This window comes from Eleutherodactylus coqui, chromosome 8 (assembly GCF_035609145.1).
Source record: "Eleutherodactylus coqui strain aEleCoq1 chromosome 8, aEleCoq1.hap1, whole genome shotgun sequence".
NCBI classification, from domain to species: domain Eukaryota; kingdom Metazoa; phylum Chordata; class Amphibia; order Anura; family Eleutherodactylidae; genus Eleutherodactylus; species Eleutherodactylus coqui.
In genome coordinates this window covers 50,382,906-50,409,610 of record NC_089844.1, presented here as the reverse complement: position 1 = coordinate 50,409,610, position 26,705 = coordinate 50,382,906, and the positions used below count along the sequence as shown (strand labels likewise).

General features: G+C 42.2%; 1 protein-coding gene and 1 long non-coding RNA gene across 2 annotated transcripts in view; both read right to left on the bottom strand.

Annotated features, from left to right (window-relative positions):
* Positions 1 to 17,931, bottom strand: part of ABCA12 (ATP binding cassette subfamily A member 12) — a 111,961-nt gene extending 94,030 nt beyond the window's left edge. Inside the window, exons 1-7 of the mRNA XM_066575618.1 lie at positions 17,808 to 17,931; positions 17,532 to 17,717; positions 14,643 to 14,835; positions 14,409 to 14,548; positions 12,745 to 12,873; positions 5,826 to 5,916; positions 3,072 to 3,251 (exon numbers count right to left, since the gene is read on the bottom strand). Coding sequence (XP_066431715.1) covers positions 3,072 to 3,251; positions 5,826 to 5,916; positions 12,745 to 12,873; positions 14,409 to 14,548; positions 14,643 to 14,835; positions 17,532 to 17,717; positions 17,808 to 17,858 — 970 coding nt within the window. The 5' untranslated portion in view covers positions 17,859 to 17,931. The remainder of the gene's footprint in view (positions 1 to 3,071; positions 3,252 to 5,825; positions 5,917 to 12,744; positions 12,874 to 14,408; positions 14,549 to 14,642; positions 14,836 to 17,531; positions 17,718 to 17,807) is intronic.
* Positions 17,932 to 21,313: 3,382 nt separating this feature from the next.
* On the bottom strand, positions 21,314 to 26,476 carry LOC136576376 (uncharacterized). Its single transcript, XR_010786354.1, has 3 exons — positions 26,247 to 26,476; positions 23,085 to 23,170; positions 21,314 to 21,415 (listed from the first exon to the last, which is right to left on the bottom strand). It is a non-coding gene; the product is annotated as an uncharacterized lncRNA (long non-coding RNA).
* Between the last annotated feature and the right edge of the window lie 229 nt (positions 26,477 to 26,705).

The window sequence follows — 26,705 nt, the reverse complement described above, 5'->3', positions numbered from 1 at the left end:
ATGACATGTATCCTGCATTTTTTACCTGTTCTTCCCCTTTGCAGGTTGTACTGTAATCTTCAGTTTTCTCTGAGCTGGTTGGAGACTGCTGCTATGATGTCTTCTACATACTGCACATGATCAAATCAGCAAATTCTGCTCCCCAAGGGCCCTTTCACATAAGTGTGTTTCCTGTCCGTGTGCTGTGCATTACACAGATGTTTTTTCACGGACCAATTATCCTTGTGAAAAAAATCATAGCATGTCTTATCCGGTCCATTGCTCGTGGGTATCAGACAGCACATGGACAGGGCATCTGTACACTGTTCAAGGTGAGTTGCCCCAGGAATCTTAGGCATTACTCGCATTCACCTGTGTTAAAAGAACCTAAGGCCTCATGTCCACTAGCTAAATGGAATTGTGGATTCCGCAGCGGATTTCCACTGCGGAATCTGCAGCGGATTTTGCCCATAGGGAATCATTGGCCATCCGCGGTTCATTAAATTGATTTTTGCACCCGCGGATGGCATTTTAAAAGAATTGCGTTTTTCACGCGCGGGAGAAAAAAACGCGGCATGCTCCATTCTGCCACGGATTCCGCATGGATCGGCAACATTGTTATCACATTGATAGCAATGTGTGCGGATATCTGCATGCAAAAAAAAAAAAATTTAAAGCAAATCTGCGGCAGATTCTGCGCGGATTGTATTTTTCAAGTGGACATGAGACCTAACTGTTTATAGCACACTCAGAGAAACAGCATCAGCATGGTGAACACGAGAGAAGTACTGAGCAGTGTAGATGTGATTACATTAGCTGTAAATCACCAGTTAGCTGCTGCAGTGTCTATGTGATTCTCTCTCCCCCTCCTCTCTCTTCTCTCTTTTTCATAGACTTCTATGGGGAATATCAGTCATCACCCTTAAAGTTCCTTCACACTGGCGATCGCGATTTTGCCGTGATAAAATTGAGGCAAAATCCCGTTTTTGTTCCCGTGTTTTCTGAGGGTCAGCAATGCTTTTTCCTGAGAATAATCTCGCATCGCATTGCTGCCGCACCCGATTGTGTTGTGTGATAAAATTGTGTGATTTTTTTTTTCTTAGCACGGACGTCAGTAAGACTTTCTAATGTTAAAGACGCATCGCAAGAAAATCGCAATTTTGTGCATTTCAATGCAATAAAAAGGAGGCTTCATAGGGAAACATGGGAGATTAAAGAAAAAAAAAATATCAAAACGCAGAAAGATAGGACATACTGCAATTTTTTGATTAATCGCAACATCGCATGAGTGAAATCATCGCAAATGGGGATGAAACCATTGAAAATCATTGGTTTCATAATTCAGCGTTTTTATTCACTCTTGCATTTCCCGAAAATCGCACAATTTTATCGCAGGTGTGAAGGCCCAATTAGGCATCCTTTCCACGGGTGACAGCGATATCGTTGCGAGAAAATGTTAATTGCATCGCAACACCGCAAAATCGCAAGCTTTTGTGATGCGATGAATCTGTTTTCCCATTGCACTGTATGGGCGACATAAACAAGCAAACCGCTGAAACAATCCTGCTGCTGCAATTTTATTCCTCGCATCGCAACTTGCCCTAAAGCATTGCAAGTGGAAAGGCTGTCATTAAACAACATACATCGTACTTTCTTGCGAGAGCTTGCACTCTCTCATCACACTAAAAACGTGCGATTTCCTTGCTACAGGAAAGGGGCCCTTTGGGCTCCTACTCACTAGCGTCTTTTTAACGCTGCATTTTTTTTACGCGAATGTCAATGAGACTTTCTAATGTTAAAAACGCATCGCACAAAAATCGCAAAGCACCAACTTGCGATGCGTTTTTAACATTAGAAAGTCCCATTGACATTCCCGTTAAAAAAAACGTGGGGGCCCTTACTTGTACTTCCAGTTATCCATCTTGTTATCACTGTTACTACAAAGGGACTCCACTTGTAAACAGGAAGTGGACAGTAAAATAGAAGGAATAGAGATCCCTAGTGGTCAGCACAAAAATGGAATTTTAGGTAAATAAAGTGATTTGCACTTTTGCTCGTTATCACATTAATGTTAATTATTTTATACTAACATAAGTTGTTTCACAGTGCAATGACCATTTAAAGTTTGAGCAGCTACAACTTTTTAGGCAGTAATTAATACATGTATTTCATTAACGGGCTTTAAATGGGACATAAAAAAAAACATTTTACACCAGTTTCTGGCATAAAAAAAAGTCGCCTCAGACAATCAAAGCCAATCAATGATGTAATTCAATGAATGGCTGTGATAGGTTCATCAAGCGTCAGCTCTGATTGGCCCAGGCAGCGCTCCTGAACCAATCAGAGCAATCGCTTGTTGGAGGCAGGGTATTCAAGCCCTGTCACCAACAAGAGATGCTCCAGCAGAATTGAGGACTACTCGGAAGCCTGCCGGAGCGCTGCAGCTGAGCAGAAGGGGCCCAAACACCGCCTGCTAGGTGAGTATTAATTTTTTTTCATGTAGTGTAGCAAGGGCTTATTTCTGGAGTAGGGCTTATATTTCAAGCAACCTGAAAATCAGAATAGGGCTTATTATCGGGGTAGGTCTTATTTTCAGGGAAGCTCAGTATATATTTTAAACCCCGAATCTATATTCTGTTCTTGTACGCTGAATCCTGAATATGGAACCCCTAGATTTGAGCCTCTGTCTTTGTATCCTGAGGATGTGTCTACTGAAATTCTTGCTGCGGTTTCAGCTCCACTATTTTCCCCATATCCAGTGTCTTGAGCCCCTCACCCTGGCCTGCATCCTGAATCAATCTCTGAAGCCAATGTAAGTATCTGTATCCTGTATGCAAAGGTTGTGCCCTGTATCCAGTACTTGTGTTCGGTGTCTTGTATCCATATGTATTATTGACCAGTACACCCATATCTGCATATAATACTTCCATTGGCATGTTTTGGTTCAGCTCTTGTACTCATTCAGATTGCGAGTTTGCAAACATACAGTGTTTTTTTAAACAGTGAACACTATAATAGGGTAAATGCGTACTGCTATAGAATGAAATGAACAGAGACAAAGTTGGTGTAAAAATCTTTTTTTCAGTCATCACCTGCAAATAACTCATTCGTTTTCTGAAGCTCCTCGGCCTTTTCCTGCATTTCATCATCCCTGTTGAAAGGTTTAGTGCGGTTATATAACACGCAGGCCAAAAGGCTGTCCAGGGTTTGACATAGAGTTAGACTCAACCTAATGTAGGGTTCATTTTCAATCAAAAATGGGATATAACTAGCTGTGGAAATACAAATAAAATATAGATTATAAATGAGGCAGCATCTGAAAATGTGAATATTGTAGTTATAAATTGTAATTCTTAGGCTATATACATAAATTATGAATTACTACTGATGTAACATTGAAGACATTCTGCAGGCATATCCGACTCCCTGTGAATGGCCATCAACAGATTGCTGTGTAATATACCCATTTTTAATATTGCTGGCTTGCACCGGCCTAATACTACTATATATTGGACTTACCAGTGTTAAAAAACAAGGGGGTCTTTTAACATTTCAGGTCTAGATTGTAGAGGACAGCATGTTAACGAGGTTGCCCAGGATTAGAAAAACATGGCTCATCTTTTCCAGAAACAGCGCCACTCCAGGCCATAGGTTGTGTCTGGTAATGCAGCTCAACTCCACTGAAATAAATGAGGCTAAACTGTAATACCACACACCACCTGTGGACAAGTGTGGTGCTTTTTTTTCTAAAAATCTGTCCTATTTTAATGGATAACCTCTGGTACAGTTCTAAAGTTAGCCTCACACGGGTGTAAGTGCAATTGCGCATGCCTTAGAACAACTTTTTTGGGCTATTCACGTAACAGCGTATTTTATTGTCCTTTTTTGGTCACAGGGCATGTTCATTTGCACACGGTAAACAAACGCACTGATTAAAATGGCTAATTAGTTCCAGATATGCTTCTTTTCTAGTGGACATAAGCAGTGTTCCATGCATCTCTTTGCGTATTGTGTGTGTTTTTTGCAAATTCCCCCCTTGACTTCTATGGAGACCTTTGGTGCACAAATGCACAGAATGATAGAGCATGTTCAATCTGTTTTTTCGCGGTTGAAAATGTGAACACAAAATACGCAAATGTGAAAAATGTGTTCTATTTACTGCGTATTGTATGCACAAATACGTCCATGTGAAGTCACCCTTAGGTGGGGCTGCAATTTTGCATATAAGACAACACAAGTAACCTAAAAGTTAGTCAGTTTACATGGTTGAAATAACAGGGCTTTATATATACATTAGGGCAAAAACACATGGCCTTATGTGCCATGCTATGGAAAGCAGTTGCACGTGAACAGGATTTTGCTTTTTTTTCCCATCGGAGTATTCAAACTCCGTGCTATAGCGTGTGAGTTTGAATAAAAGAGCAGAAAGATAGGTCGTGCCCTATCTTTCCCACGAGTAGTATTAACTGTGTGCCAGAAAGATAGGGCAAGTCCTAGCTTTTCTTGACGTACCATTAACAGCCAGAATACCGCCAGTGAAAACGAAACCGTTACACTCAATGATTTAGTTTCATCCCATTTTGCGGCCATGAGTATCACGGCCACATAACGGGACTAAAACACGCCCATGTGAAGAAGCCCTTACTGTCTTATATAGATTTCTAGATTACACTGAATCCTTTGCCTGCGCAAATGAAGGAAATCTACTGTATAATATATTCTAGAGCTTAGAAAATATAGTGGGGGCTGCATTCACACGAACGTATATTGGCTCGGTTTTCACGCTGAGCCGATATACGTCGTCCTCATCTGCAGGGGGGGGGAGGATGGAATAACCAGGAGCAGAAACTGAGCTCCCGCCCCCTCTCTGCCTCCTCTCCGCCCCTCTGCACTATTTGCAATGGGGAGAGGTGAGGCAGGGGGCGGGGCTAAGGGATTGAATTAGCCACGCCCCATCCCGCCTCTCCCCATTGCAAATAGTGCAGAGGGGCGGAGAGGAGGCAGAGAGGGGGCGGGAGTTCAGTTCCTGCTGCTGGCTCTTCCATCCTCCCCCCCTGCAGAGAGAGACGACGTATATCGGCTCGGCGTGAAAACCAAGCCGATATACATTCGTGTGAATGCAGCCCCAAAATGCGCCTCTCTTGCAATTAAAAAATGCTTTTTTGCTAAATTGGAAGTGGACTTACCCGGTGCTACAAGGGTTAATCCGGTGGTGAAGGAGTTAACCCCTCTGCACCTGTTGTCCACGCTTGCCTTCAGCAGGTTTCTTGCTTCTCCATGTCTCCTTTCTTTTGGAGCGGCATCTGGGGATTTCCTTAGACCGTGTTTGCAAGCACGGTCGGGCTGGACAGTAGCGAGTACAAGTAAAAACTATCCCGCGCCGTATACCAAAACTTGAAAAAGACACATGTTGTGTCGAAACTCGTTGTTTTTTTTAAAAAAAATAAAAATTGGTTTTCCGCTACGTCGCAGGATAGTTTTTACTTTTACTCGCTATATTCTAGAGCTTATTATATAGTAGGTTTAATACACTTACATGGAACTAAATGCTTTATTTGAATATATATTATATGGCTATATTAAATATACCATCTCAGTATTGTGAAGGTCTATTGTAGATTCTTTATCCAAATAGCCAATACAATACTATACATTGACATTGTTGCACTTTCTGTGGTTAACGGCGCCTTCTAGTGAACAAATACAATACTGCACTTCTGAACATTGCTACATTTCCAACTTGCTAATTTCATTTTGCACTGAATCTCTCATCTTTTAACAATTAAACTGTCTGTCATTTGTTCTCATGTTGCAAATACAATATGATTGGAAGCACCGTCACTTACCAGCAGGAGGTAATTTTGTAGATAGATCAGTAGTGTTCATGTGAAGAAATTCCTGCAGAAACCCACTGACAAGAGTATTGTTCAGAACGCCCTAAAGATGCAAATGTTAACATCATTAACATCATATAAGGCACAAAAGAATCTGTGTTGGTGTAATATTGTAATATTAAATATCGATTATTTTATTACAGTATTTAACCCTTTAGTGACAAAGCCTGTTTGCGCCTTAGTGACAGAGCCAAATTTTGGAAATCTGACATACGTCGTTTAACGTGGCATAACTCCGTAAAGGCTTTACATATCCCAGTGATTCTGACATTGTTTTTTCGCCACATGTTGTACTTCATTTAGATTGTAAAAAGAGACCGATATAATTTGTGTATATTTATTAAAAGTACCAATATTGGAAAATTTTTGAAAAAATTGTCATTTTTTCACATTTTCAACCGTAATATCTCAAATATGTCCAAACATACCGTACAAATTTTTGATAAGATATGTATTTCCATCTGTTTACTTTATTCTGAATGCACACTTGAAAAACTTTTGTGCTTTTTTTAACCATTTAGAGGACGTACAATTTAACATTACATTTCAGCATTTTGAGGAGCACTTTGTTTTCCTGCACCAAGCCAAGTTTGCAAAGGCTCATAAGTGTCAGAATAATAGATACACCCACAAATGACCCCATTTTAAAAACTACACCCTTTAGTGTATTCACTGAGGGGGGGTCATGAGTATTTTGACCCCACCAGTTTTTTTCAGGAATTAGTTCAATTTAGGGGAGAAAAAATAAAATTTCATATTTTCGCAAATATGTCATTTTAAAGACATATTTTTTTCCTATAGAGCCCATGAAAATGAGGAATTACACACCAAAATGGATACCCCCGTTTCTCCCGTGTTCAGAAACATACCCATTGTGGCCCTAATCTTATGTCTGGATGCATAACGGGAGCCAAAATGAAAGGAGTAGTCGGTGTCTTTCAGAACATAAATTTTGCTTGAAGGTGTTTTAGGCCCCATAGCACTTTTGTAGAGCTCTTGAGTGGCCAAAACCAAAGGGAACCCCCACAAGTGACACTATTTTGAAAACTAGACCCCTTAACGAATTTATCTAGGGGTGTACCGACCATTTTGACCCCACAGTTTTTGAATGAATTCAAGCCAAGCAAAAGGAAAAAATTGTGATTTTCGTTTTTTTGTCAATTCTGTCATTTTAAAAACAGCTTTTTTTGTACAGCAAACGCATGAATGAAGCCTTTCACCCCAAAATGGATACCCCTGTTTCTCCTGTGTTAAGAGACATACCCATTGTGGCCCTAATCTCATGTCTGGATGCACAATGGGGCCCAAAACAAAAGGAGTAGTCGGTGGCTTTCAGAACATAGATTTTCCTTGAAGGCGTTTTAGGCCCCATAGCACATTTGTAGAGCTCTTAAGCGGCCAAAATCAAAGAGAACCCCCACAAGTGACCCCATTTTGAAAACTAGACCCCTAACGAATTTATCTAGAGGTGTACTGACCATTTTGTTCCCACAGTTTTTGAATGAATTGAAGCAAAGCAAAAGGAAAAAATTGTGATTTTCGTTTTTTTGGCAATTCTGTCGTTTTAAAAACTGCTTTTTTGGTACAGCACACACATGAATGAAGACTTGCACCCCAAAGTGGATACCCCTGTTTCTCCCGTGTTCAGAGACATACCCATTGTGGCCCTAATCTTTTGTCTGGATGCACAACGGGGCCCAAAATGAAAGGAGTAGTCGGTGGCTTTCAGAACAGAAATTTAGCATAAAGGTGATTTAGGCCCCATTGCCCACTTGTAGAGCCCTTGAGCGGCCAAAACGACAGAGAACCCCCACAAATGATCCCATTTTGAAAACTAGACCCCCTAACGAATTTACCTAGGGGTGTACTGTGTATTTTTACCCTACAATTTTTGAATAAATCTAAGCAAAGCAGTAGGAAAAAAATTACAATTTTCATTTTTTTGGCAGTTGTATCAATTTAAAAACTGTTTTTTTTGTACATCACACATAGGAATGAAGACTTTCACCCCAAAATGGATACCCCTGTTTGTCCCGTGTTCAGAACCATACCCCTTGTGGCCCTAATCTACTTAAAGGACGCATGGCTAGGCCTATAATGGAAGGAGCACCCGTTGGATTTTAGGGTACAACGGAATAAATTCCAGGCCCCATTGCCCACTTGTAGAGCCATTGAGCGTCCAAAACGATAAAGAACCCCCACAAATGTCCCCATTTTAAAAACTAGACCCCTTAACGAATTCATCTAGGGGTGTACTGCGTATTTTGATCCCACAGTATTTGAATAAATTTCAGCAAAGCAGAAGGAAAAAATTACAATTTTCATTTTTTTTGGCAATTTTGGCAATTTAAAAACTGTTTTTTTTGTACAGTGTACATAGGAATGAAGACATTCATCCCCAAATGGATCCCCCCGTTTGTCCCGTGTTCAAAAACATGCCCATTGTAGCCCTAATCTACTTACAGGAAACATGGCAAGGCCTGTAATGGAGGGAACACCCATTGGATTGCAGGGCACAACTGAATAAATTCCAGGCCCCATTGCTCATTTGTACGGAATAAAAATTGACTCCCTAAAAATCCCCCCCCCCTCACCTTTTTCGGCGTTCCCCAAATCTTAGATAAAAGTAATAATGTGAACTGTGTAGTATTTCCAAAGACGGGTAATTATGGAGGCTGGTTGGGATAGGCACATAGGGCAATAAAATCGGGTATCCCCCCTCCTCTCATGCTTTTTGGGGGTCATTTTTTGACCTCAGTGGCGGGTATGGGGTGTAAAAAGTGGCGTTCCGTGAGTCTCCGTAAGCTTCATGAGGTGCGGCGGTCTCACACAGAAGGCGCTCAACAAGGTGCTCCTGGAACTGCAGGAAGGCGAGCGTTCCCGGGGCTTCTTGTAAATTGCGTATTACAGGTAGCGGTCTGAATAACGCCGGGCTTACGCAGCCGTAGGCGGATCCCGGCTGTGAGCCCGGCTGTGACCCTGCGTACGGCCGCGTAATGTACTGCGCATAACTGCGTACTTACACGGGCGGTCATGCGCAGTACACTTTTTTTTGTTCTTGTTTGTATTTCCCGCACCGTCGCTTAGCGATGACGCGGGTACCCGCAGCGCGTACACAATGTAGTTGCGTATGGGCTGCAGGTATATCCATGACCATGGAGCACAATGGGCTCTATGTTGCGGATATCCGCAGTAAAATAGAACCTGCTGCGTTCTCTTTTCTGCGAGTGGATTACGCAATTCCAACCCGCTAATGTGAGCGGAATTGTGTAATCCAATGCGATTGATCTGCGTATTACCACTAATCAAACGCATGCGGAATCCGTAATTCCTATCCGGTCATGTGAGACCGGCCAAAGGTAGATCGCTACCATTTTTTCACGTGACCGGGGACCGCTCAACGAGGCCACCGGTCACTGCTCCAGGCTCTCGGTGACCGTTGGTCGCCGAGAGCAAGGAGATATTAAGTTTCCTGGGCTCCCCGACTCCTGCGCATGTGTCCGGTGTTTTGCCGGCGGTCGCATGCGCAGAATACGGGAAAGTTCACAGAAGAAGATTTCGTCGGGGTGCAAATATGGAGGCCTCCGGTAAAAAGTTTTATCTCCTCTCACCGATCGCATCGGTGAGGGGAGATGAACCTTCCCCTTTTTTTAACTTTAACGTGATCGCCATTATTCTTTGGATAACGGCGAACACGTGACCAGAAACCGCTCACCGCTGCTCTCCGTGAAATCTCCAGGCTCTCGGCTAAGTTTTGTAGCCAGGAGCAGGTAGATTTTTAAAAACCACGGCTTTTGCGCATGCGCCTGCCACATTGGCGACGGGTGCGTGCGCAGAAGCTGGGGTGAGGTCCGTGGATAAATCCGCAGGCCTTAAGTACGTCATTTCATCCTCCCTCACGGATATGATCCGTGGGGGGAGATGAAACGCAAGGTTTTTTTAACTTTTTAAAAAATTTTTAAAACTTTTTTTTTACTTTTTGCCCTTTTTTTTTTTTACCTTTTACCCCTTTTTTATTTATTTTTTTTTACTTTTTGCACTTTTTTTTTACTTTACATGATCACTGTCATCCATTGGATGACAGTGATCATGTCCCTGGTGACATCCCTCTGCTCTTGACTACACATGGCAGCCAGGAGCAGAGCAATTTTGAATTTCCCGGGGCTCGAGCCCCTCTGTGCACGCGCCCGATGTCAATCATCGGGCGCGCATGCGCAGATGGGGATTTCGGGTCCCGGGACATCGGGACATCGCAGAGGACCGGGGGTGAGTATCTTTACCTCCCCTCATGGATCCGATCCATGAGGGGAGGTGAAACTTTACTTTTGTTTTACTTTTTCAACTTTTTCGTGATCACCGCTATCGCAATGGATAGCGGTGATCGTGGGCCTGGGGACCGCTCACAGTGGTCCCCAGCAACACCTCCTGGTTCCCGGCTACCTTCAGGAGCCGGGAGCCAGGAGATTTTAAATTTGCCGGGGACACCCGAGCTTCTGCGCGTGCGCGTGACGTCATCGGCTGGCGCGCATGCGCAGAAGCCCACCGGCGGGTCCGGGAGGACCAGATCTCCGGGGGACACCGCTGACAAGCCGTGTGAGTATTTTCAGCTGCCGTGATGGATCCGATCCATCATAGCAGCTGAATTACTACTTTTTTACACTGTTTTATTTACTTTTTTGCGATCGGCGCTATTCATTTTATAGCGCCGATCGCAATGCCGGGGGGGACTGCCCGCATCCTGCGATGACAGCTCCATGCTGTCGGCTACCTGCGGGCACCGACAGCATGGAGCTGTCACGTCCTCAGGCCAGTGGGTATTAATCCAAAGAGGATGCATAAAACTACGTCCTCTAGGATTAAAGCCCACTTTCTGAGGACGTAGTTTCCCGATGGGGCCGTCGTTAAGGGGTTAAACATCATTTTAAAAAAAGTTCTGTTACCTCCCCCCCCCCCTCTTAAAGGGGTTGTCTGGGATTTAAAAGTAAGAAACAGCCAGACAACAGGAACTGCAGCAATAATGTGTCCATCGACCCATGTGACCACTGCAGTCAGTGATTGGCTACAGCAGTCATGTGGATGTAATTGTTGTCTTTTTATTCTATCACAATTGCTGCTGTCTGGCACTTTTTTTAAAATCCCATGAAACCCTTTAATGCACATGGCTTTCATAGAAAACAAGGAAGCTGTATAAATGGCATTGTAGTATTGTTAAAGAGTTGCATCAGTAAAGACACCAATGGCATCTCGAGAGGATATACCACCAATGTCTGATCTGACCTCTGTGACCCCACAGATTGCTACAACAAAGTAGCATCAGTATTAAGAAAGCACATTGCTACGTTGCCCTGACAGGGCTAGGAAAAAGTCAAGCAGAGCTGAAGTTATACATCAGGTTTCCTATCACTGCAGCCACTTTGTGTTAGCGATCAGTGGGATCACAGCGGTCAGACTCCACTGATCGAACATTAATGGCATGTCTCACTGTGTCAACATCTTTATAAAGGCCTGAGTTCAGTACAACCAAGTTTTGTTCTATCAGTTCTTACAGGATAGCGTAACAGCACATAAAAGTAAGTGCTGATTGGAAGCTACAACATGCCCACTACGTGAACTGTATAAGCTAATGTGGTCCTACTGGCCACCACTATGCCTCTAGTGCCTAATGAAAACGGTGTCCCTATCTAGACCACTTACATATTGTTACATGATCACTGTGATTGTTTCTGAACAGAAATATAATGGATCTGCAGTATCATGTGATTTTCCAGGTAATCAGAGTGGTTATTGTTGAAAACAAATCTGCAGAATCACAAATTTTCAGGATTTAGGTTACAGTAGAATAAATTTACAAGCTCCTGGAGCTTAGATGGAAGAGTGATGGATGTAGACAAGTTACATTAGTTATAGTAGCTCCTTCAATAATTCCTTTAAGGCTAGTAGCACACTAACGTACCTGCGAGTTGTGCCCAATAGTCTCATCACATAGCACATGGATCCCAGTCCATATGCTGTCTAACATACACAGACACAGCGCATTCACGTGCATTAAAGGAGATGTCCCGCGCCGAAACGGGTTTTTTTTTTTTTAAACCCCCCCCCCGTTCGGCGCGAGACAACCCCGATGCAGGGGTTAAAAAAACCACCCGCACAGCGCTTACCTGAATCCCGGCGGTCCGGTGACTTCAATACTTACCGCTGAAGATGGCCGCCGGGATCTTCTACCTTCGTGGACCGCAGCTCTTCTGTGCGGTCCACTGCCGATTCCAGCCTCCTGATTGGCTGGAATCGGCACGTGACGGGGCGGAGCTACACGGAGCCGCTCTCTGGCACGAGCGGCTCCATAGAAGACTGCTGAAGACCCGGACTGCGCAAGCGCGGCTAATTTGGCCATCGGAGGCCAAAAATTAGTCGGCTCCATGGGAACGAGGACGCTAGCAACGGAGCAGGTAAGTAAAAAACTTTTTATAACTTCTGTATGGCTCATAATTAATGCACAATGTACATTACAAAGTGCATTATTATGGCCATACAGAAGTGTATAGACCCACTTGCTGCCTCGGGACAACCCCTTTAACATTTCCTATTTCTTCTCCATGAAATACAAAGGAATAGGACATGTCATGAGTTTTTTTTTCATGTGGGACAAGAGTCTGTGTGCCAAAACATCCACCTGTATAGGCCCACAGGCTGCAGTGGGACTGTGTGCCGTCCATGGGATTAATCGGAGACCGCACAGCCCAAAAATACGCTAGTGGGCCACTAGGCTGATAGGATTCCAAGTGACATGGATTTCACAAGCCACATCCAATCTAGGGTCACAGAAACAATTACAAACATAGCTTATGTAACACCACATTAGAGAAGTGCTTACCTGCAACATGTCCATGAGCTTCTTAGTTTGTGCTATGTATTCCCAGTTATCCACAAGTTTCTGAATGTTGGTGGATAGACTATTCAGTGTTTCCTTGTATTTTTCCACTTCACGCAGCTTGCTGTTAGTCTGCCAAAACATGATAACATGGCAGATTTTGTATATTCCAAGGACAATGGAAAAAATTCCTGATAAGGGTACGTTCATAAGTAGCTGATTACTGCAGGTTTTTTGAAGCTGAAAAAACTTGCAACAAAACAGCATTCCAATCTGCGATGAAATCCGCACCAAATTGTGCTGTGGAGCAACAACAAATTTCTCCATTTCAATTAGGGCTCCCATAGCGTTTTACACGTACACTGCCCATATGCTCTGCCAGCGGAAACCCTGTATGGGCGGTGTATGGCGCTGCGCATGCCCGGGAATCAGGCATCACAGACATGCTCAGTGTGATTTTTTTTGTTTAAACGGAGATGCGTATGGAAATGCTGCCCGCATGTAATGTTTTGCATTTGGACTGCATATCATACGCAGCTCATAGAAGTGCTCCATATGCAATGCAGAGAACTAGAGCATGCTGTGATTTATTTCTCTTGCGTATGGATAGGCAGTGTCCGTATTACTACAGCATGTATGCACATTGCCATTTAGCATGTATCCACATAAGGTTTTTGATAAAGAACCAGTAAAGAAACAATTGTCAAATAACAAAAACAAAAGAAGTCCGTGTGTTTGATATTGTTTCTTGACCGGTTCTTTATTAAAAACCTTACGTGGACACATGCTAAATGGCATTGTGGACACGTGCTGTAGTAATACCGGCTGTGTCCACACGCCAGTGTGCATTGAATGATGAAAGTCCATTGACTTTCAGTGCCTCCATTCACCACATATCCCGCCTGTGGACATGAACCCTTAAAAGGATGAAATCTGCACGAAATGTTGTGGATTTTGTTGTGCATTTGCATTTGTTTTTCAGATGTGTTTTTGCAGAATTGGCGTTGTGTATTTGCGTGTGCATCAGCGTAATCTATTGTACTTTTTGCTTGCACAAAAAAACATGCACTGATGCTCTCAGCCATTGAAATGGCTAATAGTTTCATGAGTTCAAAATGTTCTCTTTCCCTGCTGTGTATTTTTTTGCACAACCAAATTACACACACTAAATTTGTGCATGTGAACGAACCCATTAAAATCAATGGGTTCTATTTTCTGCGTTTTGTGCGCAAATACATTCGTAGGAATCCAGCCATAGTCATACTAAATATCCAATCTTTAGCAGTAACTGTCACAATGGGAGTGTTTTGGTCATTAGTAAAATAAGTTATACTTTTATATAATGTCAAGTTCTGAAAATAATTTTGACTGGAAATCAACTATGTACCCGCAGCTGATTTCATATTATGTGGCGCTCCCCCTCGCCTCCTCTGAAGGCTGACTGTAGTCAGCGCTCCCCTTGCTTCCAGTTCCCAGCGGCCTGGTCAGGTGTGGCGCCACTGGTCAGGTGAGGCCGCTGCAGGCCGCTGGGAACTAGAAGCCGGGGAGCACTGACAGCGGGAAGAGGAGATGAGGGAGAGCGCTGTCTCTTTTGAATCGTCACTGTACTTTTTATAACGACCTTGTCTGAGTGGTAAATACAGCAGTAGGGTGGAGTGGTTTCATACCTTATTCATTATCTTTTCAGTTTCAGCAGTGTGTGGGGTGTAAAGAATTTGTCCATATAACATTGGCTTCAGTAGCATCCAGTAATTGGCTCCACTAGGTGTCTGAACAAGATTTGTGAACATGTTTAAGCAAAAAGGGTCTGAAAAATAGACAATTACCATTAATTAGCTGTAGGGAACAGAAACTGATGAGCACATGTAGTGCCTACTGTAGTCTCCAGAAACAAGACTTACTGTCAGTTGGTATGCCATATAACTGGCCAAGTGTCTCAGCTCTCTCACTGTTTCTGCTTGTAGATGATTGTGTTTGAGTCGAAAGTATGTAGAGGGCCTGGCTGAGACCCCTGAAGTTTCCATTACACAGAAGTCTTGAGATATCAGTAAATGAGACAGTGTTAGCTTGGGTGCTTGGAAATATTGCAGGATCCTGAAAATAGGCAAGCATATGACAGTATTCATTATATGAATGTATACAACTTGGCATCTAAAAAGAAAGTAGCAACTTTACAAGCAGCCCTTGTTAAAAATCTTAAAACGCTTTGTGTCTATGCAGAACCATGGGTCTCCATATACAAATCGTTGTGGTAACTGCAATAGATGGAATGTTAAAAAAAATAATTTTGGTTTATTGTACTGATTGGCCAATCAACTGCAATATATGTCATATGTCAGCAGACCAATGAGAAACTGCCAAGTTCCCTCTCTATAGGACGAATCAGGTGATGGAGGCAAAATGGGAATGTGTTTTGTCTCTTCTGTAAAGTGTGATAGATTTAACATACAACCCATGCAGTTACCACAACAAAACATAGCTAGTGCAGTCCTACAACCTTCTGTCTGTCCTTATTGCTAATTTTCTAATGACTGTTAGAAAGACGTAGCAATTAGATGGAGAGGAGTTTGTTGTAGTCTGTATTGTAGCCATAGGTCTGCATAAGAGCTAAAGACATCAAACAGTAGGATTTATTTTAATCAAGACTAATTGCAAAGTTGTCAATTTTTTTATAATAGATAAATTGGAGCAATATAAAAAGCTGGTTGCAAAGATGAAAAATTCTGTAGAGACTGAAAAGCTATTACAAGGCTTTACTACCCAAGTTTAACAATGAGCCTTGGACTCCCATAACTGTGTCCCAGGTTCACCGGTTGTCCTTTCTTGGACCATTCAGTTAGGTACTAACCACTGCATATTGGGAGCACCCTACAAGACTTGCCGTTTTGGAGATATTGTGACCCAGTTATCTAGCCATCACAATGTGGCCCTTTCCAGATCCTTACACGTGCCCATCTTATCTGCTTCTAACATACCCACTCCCAGGACTGACTGTTTACTTGCTGGCTAATGCTGCATTTAAAGTGAAGAATTATTGTTCAGAAAATCATTTAACCCCTTGAGTGGCGGGTTTCCTACCACCCTGTCGTGCCCACCAGTGCAGGTTTTTTGAAATGGTCTAATCATTGAATTTCAACTAATTTTGCAGTTGCGTCTCAAGAGCCATAACTTTTTCATTTTTCCATTGACACAGCCATATAAGGGCTTGTTTTTTGCGGGACAAGTTGTGATTTTTTTAAACAGGGGGGAGGAAAAAAAGAAATGGGGAAAAAAGAAAAAAGGGGCCATGTCATTAAGGGGTTAAATAATGTATTAACTTCCTTCTCTGGGTCATTACGACACATGGATACCACATATGTGATTGTATTTTTGATTTTTTACAAAGTAAAGGGAGACAAGTGTTTTTATTAAAAAAAAATATTTTTTTTTAATTTTTATTTAATTTTTTTTTTGTCCCTTTAGGGGACTTCCACAGGGACCCATCAGGACCCCCTGATCACATTCCGGAGGTCCGATGGTGACAGCCCTTTACATGCTGCAGTGACAGCCCTTTACATGCTGCCGTCACATAGACTGCTGCATGTAAAGGGTTAACACAGCAGAGATCGGAGGTTTTCTCTGATCTCTGCTGTAAGAGCAGGTACCTAGCTCTCCTCTCACAGCCAAGCACCAAGCTCTCCCTACCACAGAGACCATCGGCTTGCTTCTGACAAGCCGATGGTCTCTATGGCAACCTGTAAACAAAGCAGGAGATTGCCGGCATATCAGCGATATCTTCTGCTGGTTTTTCAAAGCCCTTGCTTTGTTCTTTGTGGGGCAGTGCAGGCAGAGCACACTGTCACAGCTTGTGGCATTGTGCTCTGCAGCTCCCATAGTGATACATAGCCCGTAAATCTTTCGGGCTATGTCGCTATGAGCAGTGGAGTGCGGCCCAGAAAATTTCCGGGCGTGCCACTCAAGGGGTTAAATGAGCAAAAGTGAACGATAATCATTCAGTTTAAATGCAGCCGATGACTGAATCGTGCGCTTCTTGTTCGTCATTCTGTTTCAACCGGTATAAAAATCAGTGCCGGCTTGTGCATTTATCATGCAGTTTAAGCACTGATCATTCAGTCCTTCACATAGGAATGTGAAATATTGAAGGATTAGTGCATAAGAATTGTGCAGTCTAAACACGCAGCCCAAGCACGAAGAAGCTTGTGATGACGTCACTAGCTCGTCCGCTCGGGCAAATGAGTTTGTAAGATTCTCAGTCCGTGTAAAAGGTGCATATGGGCTTGTTCATATCAATGTTCGAGGTTCCATTCAGAGCCTCTGTCACTGAATTCTGTTATAACATAGGACAAATAGTGCTGGAAAATGCTGGGTAGCCAGATGGAAACCAAACAGACCCCTTTATAGTTAATGGGGTCCGTTTGGTGACGGTATGGAGCTTGGACATGGACTGAGAACAAGCAAGCCTTCATAGAAACACCATGGAGTGAGTTTCTATAACTTATATATTATAAAGGGAAATAACTATGATGTTAAATGTTCTTGTTTAAAAAAGACAAACGTATTATGGAGGTAATACCTTTATTGGCTAACCAGAAAAATTATACATGCAAGCTTTCAAGGCTACTAGGCCTCTTCATCAAATGATTATGCATGAGTACCAGCAGGAACTGGATCAGAACTAGAACCCACCATTTCACGATGGGTGGCCAATCCTGCAGCCAAAACCTCCTAAATGACTTTGGTGATATCGGACTGACATACCACTAAAGCTATTTACTGTATGTAAAACATACCACATTTCTTTTCCGCCTGGTTGATGTGGTTGTTTCACCCATAAGTTTCCTCATGATGTCCAGCAGATTGTTTAGCCCCTCTTGAGAAGGCATGTCTTTAAAGATCTCATCCATTCTCTTGATCAGACCATTCAGTGCATTCATGATAATCTCAATCATTATTTGCCATGCTGATGGAAACAATACCTGAAAGACAGCACACCACTTCTCTGTAAGGACTAGTCTTGGTAAAGACTATATAGACATATATCTTTATTCTTACTGTATGCCACTTACCCTATAGGATAGTTGAAAAATATCCACATTCTGCAGAAATATTATAGCCATTTGGTATCCTTTGTCTGAAGACAAGTTGCAAAATACTTGCAGTGGTTCAGCCACCAGAGAATGGTTTGTACTACAGTGATAAAGAGCAACAAACCATTTGCTAATCTAAACGTAGAGGATTATAAAGTTTAATGTCTAAGAACTACAATCACACAAATAAATAAGCAGCACAATAAAAACAGCCTGTATGGTAACATTTTCTTTTAATGGACATTTAAAGACAATTAATCATGCCTAACATGTGGGTCCTTCTCTGGTGAACATGAATGACACAATCAGGACCCAAAAGTCATGAGTTCCCCATATTAAGGCACTTGAGTTGGCATTTTAAAGGAGTTAGAAAAACATCTTCCCCTCTTGTCTATACGGTTGTGTGTGGTATTACAGCTCAGCTCCATTGAAGTGAATAGGAGCTGCACTGTAGTATCAGATACAATGCACAGACAAGCATGGTGCTGTCTTTGGAAGAAAGCAGCCATGCTTTTCCAACCATGGTCAACCCCTTTAACCCTTTGATGTGGCTAGATTTGTTTTTTAAATTTTTGTTTTTCCGCTTTACTTTAAAAAAAAAAAACGTTTATTTTTTCATCACATAGCCATTTGAGGGCTAATTTTTGCGGAACAAGTTGTGCTTTCTAATGGTACCATTTAATGTAATATAGAATTTACTGAAAAGCTATTAAAACTTCTAAGTAAGATGAAATGAAAAAAAAAAAACGTCACCATTTTTTGGGGGTGTTATTGTTACGGTGACACCTTGTGGCAAAAATGGCCTAGTAACTTTATTCTGTGGGTCAGTACAATTATGGCGATAATACATTAATAAATCTATTTTTTTACTTGTTGTAACTTTAAAAAATAAATTGCTTTCTATTGCCATCTTAAGACCGCCATTACTTTTTTATTGTTCCATCGCTGTGGTTGTGTGGAGGCTTGTTTTTGCAGAACAGCATGTAGTTTACATTGATACTTTTTCAGGTGACATACACGGTTTTGATTGCTTTTGATAACATGCTTTCTTGGAGAAATGGTAACCCAAAAAAGTGAAATTTTGACGACGTGTATTTTTTTTCTGAGTGTTCACTATGCGTGATAAATAATGCATTATTTTAATAGATCAGACTTTTATGGATGCATTACTACTAGAGATGAGTGAACATACTCGGTAAGGCCGATTTCGCAATCGAGCACCGCGATTTTCGAGTACTTCACTACTCGGGTGAAAAGTACTCGGGTGCGCTGTGGGGCGGGGGGTAGCAGAGGGGAGTGGGGGGTAGCAGCGGGGAACAGGGGGGAGCCCTCTCTCTCTCCCACTCCCCGCTGCAACCCCCCGCTCACCCACAGCGAGCGCACCCGAGTACTTTTCACCCGAGTAGTGAAGTACTCGAAAATCGCGGTGCTCGATTGCGAAATCGCCCTTACCGAGTACGTTCACTCATCTCTAATTACTACCCCATATGTTTATTTTTTATGTAAACAATGGGAAAGAGGTTTTCTTTTAATTTTAAATATTTTTTGTACTAATGTAAAAAACTTTATTCTTCAATCGTCTTTTTTAGTTTTGACAGAAGACTAGACCTTGCAACCATCTGATCTCTGCAGTCATTCTATTAAGATGTGCCACAGGCATATCCTACTAGGCAGAAATACATGGCAGCCCAAGAGGCCTTCACAGGGCCACAGGCTGCCATGACACTTGACTGGCATCCAGTAATCTCAATGCAGTGAACCATTTGGAAGGCAGAGGTTCAAGAACAGCCAACACCCACTGTGTATAGAGCAGGCTTGGGTCCCGGGCCCACTCCATTCAAATCTCCCAACAAAAAGTATACATGTACGGGGGTTAATTAGGGCCGGATGAAGGTTTTCAGGCCATAGGGCAAAATTTTGTTTTTTGGGAACCATTTTTAAGGCAATGGACTTCTTAAGAACAAGTTCTAGGCAAATGATGACATTAAGCAGCTACAAGATATTATAGGAGTATAAAAAGTAGCACAATCACAACAATAGTAATTTCAAAACCTCTATACAGTGCTGTATACATGCAAATAATAGCACTATACAGTGCACAGATTAAACCACCATAAAGCATTTAAATCATACCACCAAATATTTCATAACTACTGCCAACAACCCGCTTGTCTTCTGCATCCTCCGCTGGGAGCGTTCGGCTGTATGACAGCCGGGCGCTCGCACAAGGTGATTGCTTAACGTTCGAGCGATCATCTTGCGCTGTAAATGACGCAATGATTATCGCTCAAAAGACATTTTTTGAGTGATAATTGTTGTGTCTAAATGGGCCTTCACTCACAGTAACATAGTATGTAAGACCGAAAAAAGGACACATGTCCATTCAGTTCAGCCAATTACGTCCTAATGTTTATCCAGAGGAAGGCAAAAGAACACCAATGAGGTGGAAGACAATTTTCCCCATTTAAGGGGAAAAAAAATTCCTTCCTGACGCCAATCTGGCAATTGGAATAAACCCCGGATCACTGACCCTTTCAAAGTTATTAATGATTATAATAAATAATATTGTATCACTCAAGAAAACCGCCCAGGCCCCTCTTGTACACTTTTATTGAATTTGCCATCACCACATCCTCAGGGAGAGAGTTCCATAGTCTCACTGCTCTTACAGTAAAGAACCCCCATCTTTTTTGGTGTAGAAATTTTCTTTACTCTAGGCATAGAAGATGCCACTTTGTTACTGTTACAGTCCTGGGTATAAATAGATCATGGGAGAGATCTCTGTATTGTCCCCTGATATTTATACACAGTTATTAGGTCGTCCCTCAGCCGTATGTATTTCCTCTGCCCATGTACATAACCTTACATTTATCAGTGTTGAATCTCATTTCCCACTTTTCTGCCCAAACCCCCAACTTATCCAGATCCTCTTGCAACCACCTTCTGTCCTGTGTTAATTTCTTTACATAGTTTTATGTCAACTGCAAATATTGATATTTTACTGTGCAATCCTTCTACCAGGTCATTAATAAATATATTAGAATTTATGCACAATGGAATTTACAGTAGCCTTTTAGCCACCAGTTCCGTGCATGCGCTCTCCCATATAAAAATCTAGGAGAGGGCGTGCACAAGACTAGGAAAAGAGTCAGGTTTGCGTGCTGCAAGCCTACTTCACTGGGTGACAGCGCTGGATCAAGGGAGTGGGTGAATATGAAAGAAATTCATTACCAGGCTCCCTGTCACGTCTTCTAACAGCACCATAATGTAGTTTATGGTACTGTGGGAACGTGACATGTGTCCCTTTAAGATACCATGATGACCAGTTATATGCACTGGTAATCCCTCATCTGTTTTCCAGTCAACAGTTGACCCCATATGTCTAATGATCTGGTCTTTTATGCTGGCTACAAGATTGAATTGTTTGTTGGGTCATTCTATGTTCATATAAGTTACAGAACTCACATCAGTATTACTTTGGATCTGCACACTCATCAGTGCAGTGATACTTGCTTGACTTAGATTTACTACTTGTCGTAATTGCTCCTGGACGTGGCTACTGTTGTGGAATATGCTTCTTAAAGTTACTATGATTAAAGAAAAGTTAGTGTTAATACATTTCTTATTACTTAAATACTTCGTACAGTAAGTATCATATGCCTAGATAAGAGCTCCTCAGAAATGCTTACAAAACACGTTTTAAGGGCCTTTCACACAGGCAGATATTTAGCATGTTTATTAGTGCCGATTAACAAAACAACTGGTTGATCAACACTTGTTACTGCTGCTTGCATACGACAGAGGTCTGCTAGTATGGAGGTAAATTTAATTGGTTAAAGGGGTTCTGTCACTAAAAAAGAAAAATGCTATACTTATCTATTCCTCCCCCATCAGTCTACTTACCAGATCTTCACCTCCCTTATCTTCTCCTGTCTCCTGCAGTCCGGGGGGGGGGGGGGGGGGGTACTTCACCTCCAGCTGCCTGATTCTTCTCCTTCCTGTGAGGTTAGGTACATTTGGTTGGCAGTCTTCCAATGTACGTTACGTCACAGCTCACAGGCCAGCAGGAGGACTGCCTATCTTCTTCAGAGATTGCTCATGCGAGTGGTCTCTGAAATAGATTGCAATTCCTTCCTAGACAGTGAAGCTACAGCACAGGGATGTGACCTTTACTGACCCAGCCGGAAGGAATTTGTGATAAGCAGCCCTCATAACAAGCTGGTCTCAGCCTACAGTGAGCTGACCTGGGGCACTGGAGAAGCTCAACCAGGAGAAGATGTGATAAGGAGACAGACAGGGAAGGAATAGGTAAGTTTAGATTTTTTTTTTTTTATGACAAAACCCCTTTAATGTGATTGTTCATATCCATGCAAACTATATTAGTCAACAGCACATCCCCTGTTTACACAGGAGACATGCTGCCAATGAGCGACCATTTTTATGCCTGCACTAATCAACCAAAAATAAGTGTTTGATAGGTATATTCACTCAAGCGGATGATGAGGCAACCAAGGCTTTGTGCCCAATCATCAGTGCGTGTAAAAGGGCCTTTTTCTTATTATGGCCTTGCTCTGAAGAGTAATTGTTTAACTCTTTTTCACATGATATCGCTGCGTTTTTTTAATGCAGATGTCAATGGGACTTTCTAATGTTAAAAACGCATCACACAAAAATCACAAAGCACAAACTTCTGATGTTTGTGCGATGAGTTTTCAACATTATAAAGTCCCATTGACATTTGCGTGAAAAAAACACAGCGATATCGCGTTAAAAAACGTGCAAGAAAAATGCAAGTGTACAAGAGTCCTTACTGAGAGACATTAGAGAGACAGCTGTCAATCAGTGGCTGCAGGGAGGAGTGAGCTGGCATAATCTGCAGCTCATGAATATTGAGGACTACTTCTTGTAGTCCTTTATGTGTATGCTGCTATTGATAAAATGTAAGTTTCTGAAAAACTGTTTTATAGATACATATAGCAGATATATTGCTGCAACCAGCATTCTTGCCACTACCTTATGCTGCCCTCTGAAAAGAGAACATAAAGGTGATGACAGATTCCTTTAATAATTAAGGGCTTCCTCTAAAAAAAATGGGAAAAATGCAAGTGATAAGCATTCTTTAAATGCAATTTATCAACCAAAAGCAAGTGTGTGATGGCTGTAGCGACTAAAGTAATATGACCTTTAATGCCTCTAATGCCAGATCAATCACAGTCTGACCCTGGAAGAAAATTATTATTTTAATTTGTAACAAACCTTGAGTATCTGCACTTGATTCATTAGTTATGTTGGCAAAGTTGCTTAGAAATGAGGTGATGTTTGATAAGTCACTTACTGGAAGACTGAAAGAAATGCAGGAGATAATTGTTAAATTAATCACAGAAATGTCCACTACTGTAAGAAAACCGAGGGCTCTGTTGTAAATCAGAAATACAGAGTTGTTACATGAAGCCCTTTCAGAAGTGTAACTTTTTTTATCCAAAGCCTAAAAATTTAGAGTGTTTACAAAATCCACACTAAACACACAAAATCGTTCTCTGGAGGTCTTTACTTATTCATCACACACTTGCAAAAATTACTGTGTTCAGAATGCTTGTTGCGAGTACATAGTATTACAGGAAGTAGGAAATGTTACTGTGGTGCAGAGCAGCTATTCTATCTCCCAGTATTTTTCATACTGACCCAGCTCCCTTATTCCCACACTGTCCGCTAATGAAGCCCACATGTGGTCTGAAAATCTGACTCTCGTCAGACTGCTGTGCGCGCATTCTCCAAAAGTCGGATTTTGAGTCTTCTTATGGACAACATAGAAACGGGGGAGCGAGGGAGTATGAAAAATACATCGCGAGGTTCCCTGTTACCTCCCTGAACGGCACCATAACTTAGTTTATGGTGCTGTTCAGTGGTGACAGGTTCCATTTAAGCCTAAAATGCCCTAATGCAATTCAAGGGTACAGCCCTAAAAAGAGCTCCTAAAGGTTACAAAACTGACCCTGTGTCACCTAGCACATCTGAACCTCCAGCTGTCGTCCTATGCCCTCAAAGTAATTTCCTGATGGGACTGGGTACCACATTGCAATAATGAAATTTGTAATTGGTCTTTCATTTAAAAAACAGCACCACTTCTGACCATGGCCCGAGCCACATTCACTAGAAGGGCGATGAGCTGCTATACCAGCCACAGTCCATAGACATGAGTAGCGCTGTTTCTTCAAAAACTAAAAACAAACCCTTTATTCTACCCTCATGTAATCAATTTAGCTATATTAGGCTGGATTCACAAAGGGTGGATTTGAAATCCCGTCCGGAGTTTTGCTGTGGCGAATCCGCCTACGGCTGCTAATCTCAGGATTAGCTAACCACGTGGACGAGATTTGTCAAAAATCTCGTCCACATGGGACAGCCAATCTGTAATGGCAAAGCCGGCAGAAGCCAGTACTGCGGCGCAGATTCCCCGGCCACAGCATGTCAATTTTTTTTTCCATTGTGGCCACGCTCTCCTCTATGGGAGCGCCGGACGCAATGGAAAAGCATGCTGCCAAGCCGTTACAAAACCCGCGACCAAGTGCCGCGGGTTTTGAAGCTGCGCTTTCCTGGCGGAAATCTCGTGTTTTTTCGCTGCGGCCAATCTGCGAGATTTCCCGTGGGATTCCGCCCTGTGAGACCCGAGCCTTAAACAAAGTTATATGCTAGTACAAACAAATGTGCACATGTGCAGAGTGTCGCCATCATAGCAATTTTTTTTATTAATGTTCAAGTTCACACTGATTCATAAAATACTATGTTGTAACAGGGTTCTCAATTATGTTTGATAAAGATTGTTTCTACTTATGTGCTAATTAGTTGAAGATGTTCTGGGTTAAAATTACTACTTTTATTGTTATTACAAATGTTTTGTTTATAGAAAATAAGACCACCTGTCAATATAGAGCTACTAAAAATTCAGGCTCAATCGCCCCCTTTTATCTTCCTTCCCTGCAGCCCATAAGAGCCAAGTCCATACATTATTTAGAAAGCTTCGCACAGAGCACAATACAGTGGTCATGTGACTTTTCGTGTGACCACATGCCTATTGGGTTTTGTAGAAAACTTTCTGTATAATCTACAGCATTGGAAAGTATGACTTGTGCTCTGTATACATGTCTGCATTCAGGAGGACAGGCAATGCGGGAAAATGGATTGAGATTTCATATCTAATTAAGTGAACCTCTGTTCTATATACAGAAGATTTCAGATAATAGAATTACTTTAATCGCAAACAGATTCCTTAAAAACATAGATTTTTGCAGCATAAAGCTAACATTAGGGTAACAAACTAAAGACAAATGTAAGCAAGGTCAATGAGTCTGTATAATTCTGTCTTCAGTTTGCTCCCCCTAGTGGCAACCTTATAGTGAAGAAGTGCATGTATTTCACAAATCTGTGTTTACAGTTTAATAGGAGAGATCTCTTAAAAAAAACAAAACTGAGGGTCTATTACAATATGGTATTTAATGAATCACTGTGAACACTGGCATTCATTTATCTAATACAACATTAAAGATTCGGAGACTTAAGGGTGCATTCCCACAAACGTATATCGGCTCGGTTTTCACGCCGAGCCGATATACGTTGTCCTCGTGTGCAGGGGGGGAAGGAGAAAGGAAGAGCCAGGAGCAGGAACTGAGCTCCTGCCCCCTCTCTGCCTCCTCTCCGCCCCTCTGCACTATTTGCAATGGGGAGAGGCGGGGCAGGGGCGGGGCTAATTCTCGGAACTTAGCCCTGCCGCCGCCCCACCTCCTTTCATTGCAAATAGTGCAGAGGGGCGGAGAGGAGGCAGAGAGGGGGCGGGAGCTCAGTTCCTGCTCCTGGCTCTTCCAGGTCCCCCCGTCCTGCACACGAGGACAACGTATATCGGCTCGGCGTGAAAACCGAGCCGATATACGTTCGTGGGAATGCAGCCCCCGGCCCATTTACACACAACGATTATCACTCAGAATTCGTTCAAACGACCCAATTTGAGTGATAATCGTTACATGTAAACGCAGGCATCGGGTACTTTTTGTTTGAATATTGATTTTAAGGTGAACTTGAAATCCATTGTTCAGAGGGTAAGGTGAGCTGCCTGGGATGTAGCTGAAATGTAGAGAAAAATTGCAGCACGGCTTGTAAATTGATTGTTAATGGCTGTACAATTTTTCAAGCAAACAGCTTTACCCACAAAACCATTAATGCATCGGCATAGTGTTAGGCACAATTTTTGGCAGCGTCTCAACTGCATTTTAGGTGCCTGGAATTGTGTGGTGTGGTCTTTACCTTTAGACTAGGCCTATATAATGAGGTCTGTAAACAATTTAGTATTATTAATGGTAGTGCAATGTATAGATCACAGCCTTATACCGACAACATATCCAGCATTTTATTGGTACATTAACTTACACAGAACTCATCATTTGGTGAAGTTCATTCTTAATGGCCAGATATACTCCATCTAGTAGGGATGTTATTGTCACCACACTCAGGCTTTGAGCTGTTTGGATGAGTTTAATTCCTGTAGCTACGACATCAGTGCCCCTCTGCAGGACTGTGAGATAGTGACACGGTACATAGCAGTATGACTGTGTATCATTTGAGCCACCCAATCCGCAGATTACATCAGTAAGCTTTTTCAGATGATATATCTGTAGGAAAGCAAAATGATCACAAAAACCCTTAGCAAAATGCTTTGACATCAGAAAACGGTCGATAAAAACTAGTGCAAGTAAAGATACTATAGTGGTGCTGCCTGCAAAAATTACTTAAGGACATTTTCTCTTCCCCACTTTCGTTTTTTTCTTCCACCTTTTAAAAAAATCATAACTTTTTTATTTACCCATTGCCTGAGAGCTTGTTTTTTGC